This window comes from Moschus berezovskii, chromosome 10 (assembly GCF_049115385.1).
Source record: "Moschus berezovskii isolate FMDL1 chromosome 10, NW_MosBer_1.0, whole genome shotgun sequence".
NCBI classification, from domain to species: Eukaryota; Metazoa; Chordata; class Mammalia; order Artiodactyla; family Moschidae; genus Moschus; species Moschus berezovskii.
In genome coordinates, this window is record NC_142469.1 from 58,570,767 (window position 1) to 58,583,689 (window position 12,923).

General features: G+C 38.2%; 1 protein-coding gene across 5 annotated transcripts in view; it reads left to right on the top strand.

Moving 5' to 3' along the window:
* Positions 1-12,923, top strand: part of MMS22L (MMS22 like, DNA repair protein) — a 128,710-nt gene that overhangs the window by 77,103 nt on the left and 38,684 nt on the right. For all 5 annotated transcript variants that reach the window (XM_088840702.1, XM_088840703.1, XM_055433043.2 and 2 more), the window contains 2 exons: positions 6,892-7,085; positions 12,254-12,404. In XM_088840702.1, coding sequence (XP_088696828.1) covers positions 6,892-7,085; positions 12,254-12,404 — 345 coding nt within the window. The remainder of the gene's footprint in view (positions 1-6,891; positions 7,086-12,253; positions 12,405-12,923) is intronic.

Sequence of the window (12,923 nt, forward strand, 5' to 3'; positions counted from 1 at the left end):
GATTATCAACCTTCTCTCATACAGAATTACAATTGAATATTCAGTGTGATTCATGGACTACTTGTTGCATGATCAATTCTTCATCTGTTGCAAGAATCAAGTAAGACATATTCAATAAATGGAATATCTGTTATTGTTAGCCAGAAAATCAGACTGTTAAATGAGAATGTGTGGCAACCCTATTCTAAGTGTTTGACTTTAATGAACTAATTTAATCCTGTAGATACTATTATTGTCACCCTTTTATAGACAAGAAGAGCCAGGAAGGTAACTGCTTAAAGTGTGGTCATGGGCATGCAAAATCTGCCTGCTAGACAGGTAGACTCTCGGGCCCCTCCGCAGACCCACTGAGTGAGAATTGTTTTTAAAATAATAAGCTTTGACCCTAGACTTGTAGATGCAGTAGGATCTTTAGTGCAGTCGGAACTTTCATATTTCTAGAAAGCTCTACAGATGACTTTAATGGTAGTCAAGATTGAGAACTACCAAAGTAGATCCCTGTTTTAGTGTACCATAAAATGCAATGAAATATCACCAAAACTTTTAAGTCATTTGAGACCCATAGTCATCTACATATGTAAGACTAATAAAATTATAAGGATAACTTATAAAAATAATCATTTTTATTGATGTATTTTCATGCTATACCCTTTTTTGGGGGATAGGGACAAGGAGATTTTTTCCACAGGAAAATTTTAAATGGTCACATGGCATTGAAATTTGGAATCCCTACAGAATTCTCTACTTTCCAGAACTATTAAACTCTGTATATGTGTGCATCTTTTGTGCCATCAGGATTGGATGTTATACTGCTTTGTAACTACCCCTTTTAGGAGCTTAGCATATGAATGAATGAATACAGAAATAATGGCATTTAAGACATGTATTGTTTATTTGGGTCGTAAAATGGTATTTGGGTAGCTGTAGCATAGTTGCAGTGATTTTTCCTGTGGTCATGTATGGATGTGAGAGTTGGACTGTGAAAAAAGCTGATCGCCGAAGAATTGATGCTTTTGAACTGTGGTGTTGGAGAAGACTCTTGAGAGTCCCTTGTACTGCAAGGAGATCCAACCAGTCCATTCTAAGGGAGATCAATCCTTGGTGTTCATTGGAAGGACTGATGCTAAAGCTGAAACTGCAATACTTTGGCCACCTCATGCGACGAGTTGACTCACTGGAAAAGACTCTGATGCTGGGAAAGGTTGGGGGCAGGAGAAGAAGGGGACGACCGAGAATGAGATGGCTGGATGGCATCACCGACTCTGTGGACATGAGTTTGAGTGAACTCCGGGAGTTGGTGATGGACAGGGAGGCCTGGCGTGCTGTGATTCATGGGGTCGCGGAGAGTCGGACACGACTGAGCGACTGAACTGAACTGAGCATAGTTGCATGATAGCTTGACTACCTGGATTCAAATTCTGTCTCTGCTGCTTACCAACAGTATAACCCAATCAAATTATTTATTCTTTCTGTTCTTAGATTCCTTGTCTACAACATGGGAAAAATAATGCCTACGGAATTAAACTAGTTAATAAAGGTCAAAAACAGAATATGGTAGCACATACATTCTCACTAAACAGTCTTTGATTCTCTGGCCAATAATATTCCGTTTGTTGAATATGTTTTATTGGGAGTTCTTGTAACAGTTGAGGAAATGGCCATGCCACTAGTAATTGAGAGAGTAGGATTTGTTCTCTGGTGTGTCTGTCTCTAAAGCCCATGTCTTTCTAGATAATGCTCTACTGAATGTGGGGACATAATCATTAGAAATTGGAGTGAATAACAATAAAATTGAAGTAGATATTACCTTGCCTTATAGCCTATAAATTGTTTTTACCTAAGTTGTGTAATTTGACACTTTAGCAGCTCTGTAGAGGATAGTAAGGTGGTATTCCCATTTAAGAGATGAAAAACTTAAGTCTTAGTTTTCCGGGGTCACAGACTAGTCTTCTATCTCCTACACAAGTGTTCATTCGGACAATTTGTCATTACATCTTGAGGAGGCTTTTTATTCCTATGTTGTTGTTCAGTCTCTTACTCTTGTCCAGCTCTCTGCAACCGTATGAGCCACAGTACGCCAGGCTTCCCTGTCCTTCACTATTTCCTGGTGTTTGCTCAAACTCAGGTCCGTTGAGTCAGTGATGCATCCAGCCATCTCATCCTCAGTCACCTCCTTCTCCTCCTGCCCTCAATCTTTCCCAGCATCAGGGTCTTTTCCAGTGAGTCGGCTTTTTGCATCAGGTGGCGGAAGTATTGGAGTTTGGAGTTTCAGCATCAGTCCTTCCAATGAATATTCAGGGTTGATTTCCTTTATGATTGACTGGTTTGATCTCCTCGAAATCCGAGGGACTCTCAAGAGTCTTCATCACGTCAGTTCAAAAGCATCAATTCTTTAGCCTTCAGCCTTCTTTATGGTCCAACTCTCACATCTGTACGTGGCATTGGAAAAACCATAGCCTTGACTCTACAGACCTTTGTCAGCAAAAGTGATTATCTCTGCTTTTTAATACATGGTCTAGATTTGTCCTAGCTTTCTTCCTAGTCACAAGTGTCTTTTAATTTCATGGGTGCAGTCACCATCCACAGTGATTTGGGAGCCCAAGGAAAGAAAATCTGTAATTGTTTCCACTTTTCCCCCATCTACTTGCCAAAAAGTGATGGGCCAGGTTGCCATGGTCTTCATTTTTTCAGCACTGAATTTTTAAGCCGGCTTTTCGCTCTCCTTTTTCACTTCCATCAAGAGGCTGTTTAGTTCCTCTTTGCTTTTTGCTATTATACTGGTATCATTTGCATATCTGAGGTTGTTGGTATTTCTCCTGGCAGTCTTGATTCTGGCTTGTGAGTTAACTAGCCTGGCATTTCTCATGATGTAGTCTGCATAAAAGTTAAATAAGCATGGTGACAGTATACAGCCTTAATGTACTTCTTTCCCAATTTGGAACCAGTCCTTTGTTCCATGTCCGGTTCTAACCGTTGCTTCTTGTTCTCCATACAGTGGTGCATTATATATGACCAGAAGTATCATTGCCAGTACTGGGCCTTTTTTTTTTTTTTTTATCATCACTTAATAGTCAAAACAGCCCTAAACTCCTTGCCTTGACCTCACATATTCACTCAGTCATTACCACCCACTCACCTCCTCGTCCATGTACACACAGATACATGGAGGCTCCATTCCAGGGAGTCCGGATAGGATGTGCCTGGGCTACTACTCACCAGCCTGGTTTGTGACCTGTTGCGTCTCCCTGGTAACTGGATATGCAGAGAATTGTGGGGCAGGACTTAAGTTCCCATTATCTTCTAGTGAGACTTTGCAGTATTCTCTTTATACCTAGAATCTGCTTTTGTTTTTTTTTTATTTTTTGAAGACAGGATTGGATTAAATGATTTTTAAGATACCTTCCAGCTTTAAAACCTTGTTTTGGGGGGGGTTGTTTGTTTGCTTTCTGGTAATTTTGCTATTTTGGTTATCTTATATTTTTTCTGGGTGGTAAAGCAGATTATAGCCCTATTTTATAGATGTGACTAAGAATAAGAAGATCCAAAGTACCTAAGGTTTTTTTTTGTTTTGTTTTTTTTAGTAAATTTAATTGAAACTAAAAATGGTAGAGTATCCTGTTTCCCATCCAATTTTCCATTAGTTACATTCATCAGACACTTGGAACCATCACTCATAGTGATTTAGAACAACTTTTTTTTTTTAATTTAGAGCTTCCCATTATATTTTTCACTGATGTAGATTGAAGAAAGCTGGCAGGCTTTGAAGTAGAACTTAAAAAAGGAATTCAGTTATTAATTGTTGTTAACCCCCTTGCTTTCTGTTAGCTCTTACCAGTCATATTAATAGATGCCTCAGTATATTTGTATGTGTTTGTGAGGATGGGGAGGTGGGAGGGTGAGATAAATAAAATCACTACAAAAAGTAACATGGAAATAAAAATAGGAAAACAGATCTTGGAAAGTAGAGCACAAGAGCAGTTCAGGAAAGTGCTTGAACTAAAGAAGGTGAGCCCAAAGAAGCAGGACACCAGAGCTATTAATAAAACAGAAGCATTCGAAGAAGACCTGGATAACTAGGTATGTACAAGTTTGGGCATTTCCATAGTGTAGCGATGGGCTTCTCAGGTGGATCAGTGGTAAAGAATCTGCCTCTCAACCCTGGAGATGAACGTTCCATCTCTAGGTCAGGAAGATACCCCGGAGAAAGGAATGGTAATCTACTCCAGTGTTCTTGCCTTCGAGATCCCACGGACAGAGGGGCCTGGTGGGCTACAGCCCATGGAGTGCAAAGAGTCTGACACACTTAGCGACTAAACAACAACATAGTGTAGTGATAGGTTCCTGAACACTTTTGAGGATGTTATTCTTCACATATTATCTTCACAGTAACCCTGGTAGGTGGATGATAAATGATTTTTCCTAATTTTAATTCTTTCGAAAATGAAATTTGGGTGGTTGGTTACTCATTATTTTTTTAAGGTCACACAGCTCTGAATAGCTTTGCTAATAACCAGCAGTTTTACCCAACACAAGCTACTTCTATTGCCTCAGTTTCCTCGTTTATAAGGTTTGAATCATAATTATACCTACCTCATAGGGTGAGAAACAGTGCTTACAAACTTCCTAGTGTGGTTCTTGGCACATGGTAAGTACTAGTAAATGCTCAATGTTGCTATTGTTCCTGTGAAAGCTGCAATTTAAATAACTTGACATTCAGCAGATTTTTTTTTCTGCTATATTGGATTTTTTAGAACATAAGTGGGTTGGTTATGCATGTATATTTCCAAAATGATTTTAAAGTCAGTCTTCTCCTTTAAACCTACATCCCTACCACTTGACAAAGCAAAGCTACATGTGGCTTGTCCAGCTTCTTTTCTTAGACTTAGTAAAATTTCTTCAGTCCAAGTGGGGAGAGAAGAAAATTGATCAATGTTTTAATTGTGTGTGTGTGTGTGTGTGTGAGCGCACACACATGCACGTCTTAGTGTTAAAGGGTGTGTGTCTTCTTAGTGTATAAGGGAAAGTACAGGCTTCAGAGTCAGATTTTGATTCAGAGTATGGGACCAGCTCTTCTTAGCTATGTGACCTTTGGGGATATCATTATCATCTTTATCCTCTATACAAAGGATTAGTGACACCCATCTCAGAATTGTTCTGATTTTTAGTTAAAGAATTTCCAGCTTCATAAAAGATGATCAGAAATGATACCGCTTCCTGGAGAATTGACTTTAAAGAGTGAAGAAAATGGCTTATTTTATTTAGAAATAGTAAAATCCGTCATACCCAAGTATAATAAATTATTTATTATCCTTTGAGACCAATATACTTGAAAAAGCTTTAGATGGGTTTTGCAAATGGTGGTATTATTTCACTTGGACTCCAATGTCTTGAAATGTACCCATGAATTTTGCTTTGTTGATATAGGCAATTGAGTTAGTTGCCAAATGGATTTTAGTGGTTTGATATTTATCTTACTCAAAGCTAAAGGACCTGAAATAATCTTTAGCCACTAGTTCAAGTTGAAAGCATCTCAGGCAAGTTTTACACGAAGAGGACATAGCAGATATTTGGTTAGTTTTTATGAAACTTGCTTTCTATGATATTCTTTCTCCAGGTATTTTGAACCGCCCCCAGTACTGCAAGTAGCATTAAGTTGTGTCTCATAGTTATCCAAGAATTCCAGAGTAGAGAGACAGAGAGTACTAATGTTATATAAATTATAAAATCTTTACTTTTGTATAGTTATGTGAAAAATATGATGATGTGGTCTTGAAACCAGTTTGATCTTTTTGTGGAATTGCTTTAGATCCATGCATTAGTTCCATATTTTATATAGTTACTTTGAGTGTCCACTTCCTCTCGATGAATTGATTTAAAACAACAGGAATATTGGACTTAATGTAATTTTCCTTCTTTTTTTAAAGTACTAGTCATTTTTCTTAATGGAACACTGCTACTATCAAAGGAAGTATTCTGGCTTAGCTCCACTGGTTAATTTTCACTGTTTGCTCTTTAATTGAAGAAAACAAATCTAAGGGTGCTGTTTATGCATTTGCATCTACTCAGTTGAGATGGCAGTTATATATACAGAAACAGGAATAACATCACAGTTGCACATTTAGTTTTAAATAATATTGTTAATTGTTGTGGGCATATTGCAGTAATGCCTTCTATTCCAGATCACTAGAAAAATCTTTTGGTATTCACCCCTGTTATGTTTCTGTTAAGGTCTTAGAGATGTCTCAATTTTCCATAGGAAAAGTGAGTAAATGACAAATCAAAACTTGAGGCAGTATTAAATTCATGTTTTACTGATTTATGGAGAAGAATGATTTTATTATTTTCTACCATGTGAAAATGATTATGGGTCTTTCTGGACCAAAGGACTAATAATATATCTAGCACAGTTTTATATTCTATCTTAATGTCTATGTCTGCTCTAAACAAGGAAAGTATTTTAATTTAAAATATCACATATAAGCCATAAATGCTTTCCTCTTGGTACATCATAACCTAAAGCTCACAGGAGAAGTGGCTTAAAATTTTGTTTTTATGTCTAGATTGTAAGTAAAATCACTTGTCATAGTGAGTTGCAAAATGCAAACCTTCATTTTGAAGCTGCCTGTTTTTCATTTGGATCTGACATATTAAAAAGCATATAATTAATGCTTGACATTAGTAATTAACATTAACATTATGGTGCTTAATATGCCATCGTTCATCCATCAAATAACTAGAAATGCATAATGTCTTGGCATAAAGGTTTTAATTAGATAGAACTGTCCTTCAGTTTTCACATGGTGTAAATGTTAAAACCCCAAACTGTATTTAAAGGAACATTTTGTATTTGTTTGTTGGGTGTTAGCTGTATTTTTATTTATTTTTTTTTAGGAGTATGCATCAACAATTGTGTCAGGAACTTCAAAGGGAGAATGGGGACCTCATTGTGCAGTCTTCATTATCGACTAAAGAGCGCCACCTTGCTGCAGTTGCCAGTGCACTATGGAGGCATTTCTTTTCATTTTTGAAGAGTCAGAGAATGTCGCAGACAGTGCCTCTCTCGCAACTCGCGGATGCAGCCGCAGGTCAGCGTTCTTAATTTGCCAATTAGTTTCTCATTTTGCAGACTCTGTCAGTTTTTTCTTCTGTTTGCTTAGTAGCAAACTCTTATTTTATTACAGTTCTATAAGTATTTTGACAACCAGGAAGAAAAGAATTATGTATCTTAAAATTAGGACTATTTGGGTTGTTTTATTATTTTCCTGTCAGTAAAAATTAAGTGATGATTTGCTACAAAGATCATTTTTAACCTTAAAAATTCTGCATATACATGAGCTTTTCTTATTCATGCGTTATTGGGAAAGTGCAGCAGCATTTGACTTCTAGTTCAGGTCGTTTATTTTCAGATTGTATGTGCAGATACCTAGTAAAATATGAAACTGAATAAAGAGCAAAAAGAGATGGAATGAATTCCACTTCAACATAAAGCCGATGAGATCAGAATGACATGGAGTACATAGAATGTTACTGTTCAGACTTGTTAGATTCTATTTTAGGTTGTAATTTTTACTTAATTTGATTATTAGCCTATAGACATGTCCTTAGACTTTAATGGACTCTGAATCAGATGAAATTATAGACAAGAATTTGAATATATATATTCACATATGCACTTTCCCCAAAAGAAGTCTTCATCTTTTTCAAAGGGATATTTTATCCAACGTATGTTAAGAAGTACTGGAATAGAGATCAATATGGTGACTACATGTATTTAAATGCAGTTTTTAAGAAGATGTTTAATGTATTGAAATGTAAATGCTTTTAAAAACCTAAGCTCTAAACCAAGGTTTATTTTACTCTAGTGTGAATAAGGAAAACAGCTAAAAACATTACATAAAAGACTTCATGATACACATTTTAAAAGATTTTGAATTCTGGTAGTGCTTCCATAATTAACACTTTACAGTGATGTGTAGATTGGAGAACTGTGACAGGGCAGTGGTTTCCAACCACTGTAATGACTATGAAAATAAATACTGATTTTCAGTTTAACCAAAGCAGTTATTACTAGTTGATATGACTTATCTTTCTACCATTCATCATCCCAACTCTCACTTAATGACCAAAATGATACAAGTTAGTCAGTACTGTCTTAGGTACTGAAAATAAATAGTAATATAGATATAAAGCAAAAATATGTGGGTTTGGGGTTTGTTTTGAAGTAAAGACAAGAGGCAAAAATTTCCTGCGTTGAAAAATAGTTAATGAATACTTTGCCATTGGGGATTTAAAAATGGGGAAAAAAGAACTGCAATTCCTTTTTTCATGCATGAGCTCCACCTTCTTATGGAAGGAAGAGAGCATAGGTAAGTAAAATGTGTAATATGTTAGATGATGATAAATGGAGAAAAAGAAAAATATAGAAAGGGATAGGGAACCTGGGTTCGTTCCCTGGGTTGGGAAGATATCCTGGAAGAGGGCATGACAACCCACTCCAGTATTCTTCCCTGGAGAATCCCCATGGACAGAGGAGCCTGGCGGGCTACAGTCCATGGGGTCACAAAGAGTAGGACACAACTGAGCTATTAAGCACAAGGAAAGATCACAGGCAAGTTATAATTTTAAATAAGAGTTGCCCGGGAAACTTGTATAAGTATCATTTGAGCAAAGACCCAAAGGAGGTGAGATATGCAGCTATGCAGATATGAGCTATGCAAAAATCCAGAGGCAAGAGCATGTCTGGTGTATTCGAGAAACTACATGGAAGCTGTCAAAGCTCTTGTGGCATAAGAAATGGAGAAAGAGTAGTCAGAGGTGCAATCCACAGGCTACGGAGAACTGCTTTCTCTTCTGCCTGATACATAGTTGTAAAAATGTTCACTTTTACCCTGAGACTAGAAAGTCTTGAGCAGAGAGGTGATATGATTGCTCTGGCTGCTGGATGGAGATTAGATTATCAAGAGGTGGGGAGGTCATGTAGAGAACTCTTGTAACAGCTTAGAGATGGACAGCTGGGGCCACGGTGGAAGTGGTGAGAAGTGTTCAGATTTCCAGTTTGAAAGTAGAACTGACAGAATTTTCTAAGTGGGTTTGATATGGTAAGCAAAATAGACAAACAGAGAAACCCTCGATTGAGATGAGAAAGATTATGGCAGGAAGAAATTTTTATGAGTGAAGACTGGGATTTTTACTTGGGATATGCAGATATATATATATATCCCTTAAAATCTGAGTAGGGTTGTTGAGTAGACCCCTGGATAATGAACCTGCGTTTCAGGGAAGAGGTCCAAGCTGGAGATTTAAATTTGGAAACTATGTACAAATTGTCTTATAAAGCTATGACCTGGATAAGACTACTAACAGAGTAAGTGTAAAAAGAGAAGTTTGAAGACAGGTCCCAGGATATTCCCATGTTCAGATTTGTAGGATTAGAAGGAACCAAGAAAGGAGACTGCAAAGGAATACCAGTGAGGTGATGTGAAAACCCATGAAGTGTAGTGCCATGGAAACCAAATTACAGAGCATTTTAAGGAAAGAATAGTGATCAACATTTCGAATGTGTTTAATGGGTCAATTAGGATGAGGCCTGAGAATTGGTCATTGGTTGTAGCAGGACCAAGGTCACTGGTGACCTTGAAGAGCAGTTTTTTGCTGTAGTGGGTAGCGTCAAAGGCCCATTAAAGATATCCAAGAGAAGAGGAATTGCTGGCTGCAAACATAAGTAAATGAATATCACCACTAAAAGAGGCTTCCCCGGTGGCTCAGATGGTAAAGAATCTGCCTGCAATGCAGGAGACCCAGGTTTGATCTCTGGGTCAGAAGATGCCCTGAAGGAGGAAATGACAACCCTCTCCAGTATTGTTGCCTGGAGAATTCCATGGACAGGCTACAGTCCATGGGGTCGCAGAGAGTCAGATTCGACTGAGTGACTAACACACACGTATAAGAAGTAGAAAAAATGGGGATGTTAGCTGGTGAGGGAGGTGGGGTCAAGGAGGGTTTTTATTTTATTTATTTATTTTTTATAACATGGGAGAAACTCCAGCATATTTATCATGCTGACAGGAATGTATAGGAGTGAGAGAAAACTTGATGCTGCAAGAGAGTCATTTGTGTTTTAATGCCCAGGAGAAACGGGATCTCATAGGGGACTCGGCCTCAGATCTCCTGCGGTGGCAGATGAGAAGGCAGAGTAAACGGGTCCACTTGGAGGTGGCAGGGTAGATGTGGTGGTTCTCATTTCTCCATGAAGTAGTGAAAGTCGTTAACTGAAAACAAAGATAGGGAGGAGATGCTGACTGATGGTGGAGAGAGGAGAGAAGGTGGGCAGCAATCCTCTAGGAGAATGAAAGACCAGATGGACTAGGGAAATGCGGTAGGAATGATGGCCAGCTCTAAGGACCCACTTGCCATCTGCAGTCATAAATTTAAAGTGCGATCAGTCCATGGTTGTTCGCCAGCCACTTAACACTGGTCATAGGTGCCTATGGGGAGAAGACGACGAGTTGTAATTAAACAGATGGTGTTTTTTTTCCAGGCAAGTTCAGTGAATCAAGTCAGAGGCAAAAGAATTGATGGTATATGAAAATGAGTATAATGATGAAGCATTCAGTCAAGTTGCCTGAAAAGGGAAAGGAAGGCACAAAGTCAGTGAAGAACATAGGGAAAGTTGTAGGACTGATGAATCGTAGATCCTGATGGAATCAAAAGATTGCTGGAGGAGTTGGGAACCTAGAGGAGCCTAGAGGAGGAGAGCTGAAAAGCTAATTTGATGCCAGAAAGGGGTCTTCAAATTAGGGAATTCGGTGATATTGTACTTATGGGCAGTGTCGGGTTCTCTGTATCACCATGGGAGTGAGTGGCTAAAGTAGTGGAAGACAGTCTCACTGAAGGAGAGAAGTTCAAGGCCAAGAGACTGGGAAAAAATAATCATCAGGAACTATGACAGGAGTGCAGTTAGAAAGGATGATAGTGAGCTACAGTCTTCAAGGAATGAGAGGTGGTTAAGGAAGAAACAGTAGACAGGTGCAGCAAAGAGAGTGTTGGTGTAATTTGATGACCTGAGACTCAAAGCCAGAGGTTTTCAAGAAGAGGGAGGGAGAATGGTCTAGAAGCAGCAGTGTAGACCAGAAGTTGCTCACCCTTTGTGGGTCCAATGTATGAGAGTGTGGGAAGATAAACAGCCACCATTTGAGAGAGCATTACTGGAGGCAGTGCTTAATAAACAATTTATTGATAAACATAAATTGATGTCAGACAAGGAAATGGCAACCCACTTCAGTATTCTTGCCTGGAGAAGCTCATGGACAGAGGAGCCTGGTGGGCTACAATCTATGGGGTAAAGAGTTGGACACAACTGTGTACACATGCACATAAATTTATGTACTACAAATTAGGTTGGGGAATCCCAGGAAATCACAAAATAAAGTCTATTTGTTTACATGGTGATCTAAGAAATTCTGGTTCCTAGGCATTTTGAGTTCTGAGGGAAATGGAGTATCATTGATTGTAGGAGATCACTGTTTACTAGAAGAAAATGTCCAGTGTTCATGGTGAGTGAGAGCTCTTCATTTCTGTGGTCAGTGAAAGTGGAAATCGCTCAGTCGTGTCTGTGGTAGGTGATGAGTAAATTAAATTGATTGGAAAAGAATGGATGCTAGAAATATTTTTGGTAATGGATCATTTGAGTGAGAGAGGCTCTTTAGCAGAGCCATCAGGTTTAGAATTTGCCATTTGAGGGCTTTTCTGGTGGTTCAGTGATAAAGAATCCTTTGCCAAGGCAGGAAGCATGACTTTGGTCCCTGATCTGTGAAGATCCTACGTGCCTTGAAGCAACTAAGCCCATGCATTACCACTATTGAGCATGAACTCCAGAGCCAGGGAACTGCAACTACCAAAGCTCGTGCTCCCTAGAGCTTGTGCTCCACAACAAGAGAAGTGACTGCAATGAATCAATCAATAAATTTTTTTTTTCTAATTTACCATTTGAAGGGCCTTTCTATAAAAGAAGCATTGTGATGATGCTGAGACAGATTTTTCCAGACCCTTTCTTGGAGATGCATAATTAGCACAGAAATTTCTTTGACAATATGAATTTAGTTCAGTTTTAGCTTTCTGTTGTACATTTCTAAAATGTGACATTTACTGTTTAGTGCTGATTTTTTAAAAAATCACTATTAACATAATTTAAGGGAGATAGTAGGGTTTTTTTTTTTTACATTTTCACTGTAAGTTTCTCTCATTCTAAATCTAGATTTTACTTTGCTGGCAATGGACTTTCCCAGCACAGCCCCATCAGATCTTCAGCCTCAGCCAGTTACATCAATGATACAACTCTTTGGTTGGGATGATATCATCTGGCCCCAAGTTGCAGCCAGATATTTAAGTCATTTCCTACAAAATAGGTAAGTTTTCTTATTTCAGGTGTACACATTAATATAAACCCACAATAGTTCTCCAGGAAGGTGAGCGTTTCCAAAATAAAAACTGATCTTTGCTATGTATACTTTCACTTGGACAATTTGTTGCTTTTCTGTGTATCCACATTTTGACTGTATTAATAGTAGGAAACTTTTCTTAAAACAGTGTTGCTGCTGCTTTGTCAAAATGGTTTTTATAGGACTGCCTTAACCTCATCCTGAAACGATCTTTCTACTCTCACCACTGTGAAAGAAATTACACAATTAATATTGCTAAATCTGTAAGACACTGTTTTATTTTTATAGTTTTAGTTTAATGGTAGAGTTCCTCTTCACACTAGGTTTTTAAAGATCTGACTTTTGTGCAGTGATGAACAAGAGACTTCATCACCTTGAACTTTGATTTCCATGTCTTTAAGTGTCTGCATTACATAAGAGATCTGAGGAACCCCAACAGAAAAAATATACAGTTGGTAATAGAAATGGTATAGAACAATCAGGGTG